This window comes from Penaeus monodon, chromosome 39 (genome assembly GCF_015228065.2).
Source record: "Penaeus monodon isolate SGIC_2016 chromosome 39, NSTDA_Pmon_1, whole genome shotgun sequence".
Taxonomy (NCBI): Eukaryota; Metazoa; Arthropoda; class Malacostraca; order Decapoda; family Penaeidae; genus Penaeus; species Penaeus monodon.
Window position 1 is genome coordinate 5,622,755 of NC_051424.1, and position 2,500 is coordinate 5,625,254.

At 43.8% G+C, this 2,500-nt stretch overlaps 1 protein-coding gene across 1 annotated transcript in view; it reads right to left on the minus strand.

Moving 5' to 3' along the window:
• The window catches only part of LOC119597328 (C-type lectin domain family 4 member D-like), a 6,689-nt gene extending 6,304 nt beyond the window's left edge, over positions 1–385 (minus strand). The window contains exon 1 of the mRNA XM_037946878.1: positions 230–385. Within this exon, the coding sequence (XP_037802806.1) occupies positions 230–302 (73 nt within the window). The 5' untranslated portion in view covers positions 303–385. The remainder of the gene's footprint in view (positions 1–229) is intronic.
• Between the last annotated feature and the right edge of the window lie 2,115 nt (positions 386–2,500).

A 2,500-nucleotide genomic window follows, 5' to 3' on the forward strand; every position in this document is an offset into this window, starting at 1 on the left:
GAAACTCAACTGTGATAAGATTTGTTGAGTTATTCCTCCATCCAAGTTACAGCTTAACGTGAACAATAAAAGATAAACATCATTTTTAATATATAAAACCTCGCTTTTAAATTCTTACTGAAAGATATCCATCTCCTTCGATAACCGGTTCACTGTTACGAGCTTCGCCAGCCTTGAGAACACAGCACACACTTCTTTAAAATTTCCCCAGTGAAGGATCTCTACTTACTGCTGTTGGCGAGGCAGGGCAAAACGGCTGCCAGGAGCAGCAGAAGACTCAGCAGGGGACGCAGCAGAGGCATTGCAGCGATCAATATTCTAGTTGCAAGAGTCGGCGGCGCGGGGTTCTGTCCTCGTGTCAGGAGAGAACCCGCAGCGACGTGGCTTTTATACCCCCGTGGCTCTTGGCTCTTCCCTTGCCGGTGATTACCACTGGCTCCGTACCTGCCCGTGAGTCATTACTAAATATCCCCCCCCTTTTCCCAGCTACGTAATCCGTATATAAGAACATCGCCGGAGACTTAAATCCGAAAAGTAGCGTGAGAGATTTTAGATATTCATACGGTTGTTGTTGTTGCTTTTTTTATAATATTCTTGTGATTTTATAGAGTTCGCAATCTGGTCGACGCAGACACCACAGTCCCCCCGAGTGTTTGCTCTGCTTGGCGCCGAGTCATGCAAACGAAGGCGTGGCGTTTATCCTCCTTCTCCTCTCCCCCTCCTCCCCCCTACCCCCTTTCCTTTCTTTTTTTTATTCCCTCCCCTCCCCCCCTTTTTTCGTATACTGCGCCGAATGCCATCGTCCGAATCCCCGCTTAATGTCTTCTCTTGTCTGTTTCCACTCCGGCTTTCACTGGGGGTCCTTCAAGGGAAACTTTGCCCCCCGGAGACTGGGAGGGGCGTGTCCAGGCCGCTGACCCCCGCCCGCTCCGCCCCTCCCGCCCGAAACCCTCACCCGGATGCGAGGTGGGCGTGAGCGAATCCCTCCCGGACGCGTGGGTGGGTGGGTGGGTGAGGTGGGTGAGGGGTGGGTGGGTGGGTGGGTTTAAGGTGACTCGCAAAATCAGAGGCTGCACAAAAGACCTCGACATTCTGGCGTTATGTAATATTTGCATCACACACACACACGCAAATCTATATCTATATCTATATCTATATATGTGTGTGTGCCATATTTTCTGGTAATATATATAATGATATGTATGCGTATAATTTATAATATATATGTATATATAAATACCTATATATATACATATATACTTATATGTACATATGTACCTACATATATATATATGTGTATGTGTGTGTATGTGTGTGTGTTATATGCACACCCACACACACACACAACACACCCTCCCTCCCAACCACACACACACACACACACACACACACACACACAAACAAACAAACAAACAAACAAACAAACACCTTTAATGCCATTCCTACACCTCAAATAAACATGAATGGATACGAATGCCCCGACACCCCCCCCCCCCCCGAGGAACCTTCAAGGGGAAACTCGCTTATATCTCCCGTGGCCTTAAAACCTTAGGACAAGTTAGCCAACACGTGTTTCCAGGTCAACCTACACCGGCGTCCCAGTTTCTTCGATTTCTTCCTCTCTGGTGACGTTCATTTCACACAATCATCGGCGTCTATCTCCTTTTATTCTCTTATTCTCTCTTTCTCTTCTTCTCTGTTTTATCTCCTTTTAGCTTGTCTTCTCTTGTTCTCTTATTTACTGTTTTATCTCCTTTTAGCTTCTCTCTTTTTCTCTTCTATGTCTTATCTCCGTTTAGTTTCTCTTTTCCTCTCTTCTTCTCTTCTGCTCTTCTCCTCTTCTCCGCTTTCTCTCCTTTTTTTTCTCTTCTTCTCTGGTTTATCTCCTTTTAGCTTCTTTTCTCTTATTCTCTTCTCTGTTTTATCTCATTTTAGCTTCTTTTTTCTTTCTCTTCTCTTTCCTCTGTTTTATCTCCTTTTAGCTTCTCTTCTCTTCTCTTCTTCTCTCCTCTGTTTTATCTCCTTTTAGCTTCTCTTCTCTTCTCTTCTCTTCTCTTCTTCTCTCCTCTGCTTTATCTCCTTTTAGCTTCTCTTCTCTTCTCTTCTTCTCTCCTCTGTTTTATCTCCTTTCAGCTTCTCTTCTCTTCTTTTCTCTTTCTCTTTTTATTTGTTTCTTCGAGGCGTTTTTGAACAGAGCCTTATAACTGTTATCCAGTTATCTTCGACACAGATAAGAGCCTCTTGTTGAGTTAGATAAAAGTCATCTTTAAAATGCAACAATGATGATGGGGGATGCTGGAGGAATGGGAGAAAAAGAATGTTGATGTTGATGATAAAGATGTTGATGATAAGGATGATGTTGGCGACGACAATAATGATGATGAAAATGAGGATGATACTGACGTTGACTATGATGATAAGGATGAGAATGGTGATACTGAAGGCGACGATAATGATGATAAATGTTATGATGACGAATGGATGATGATGTGAGGTTCTT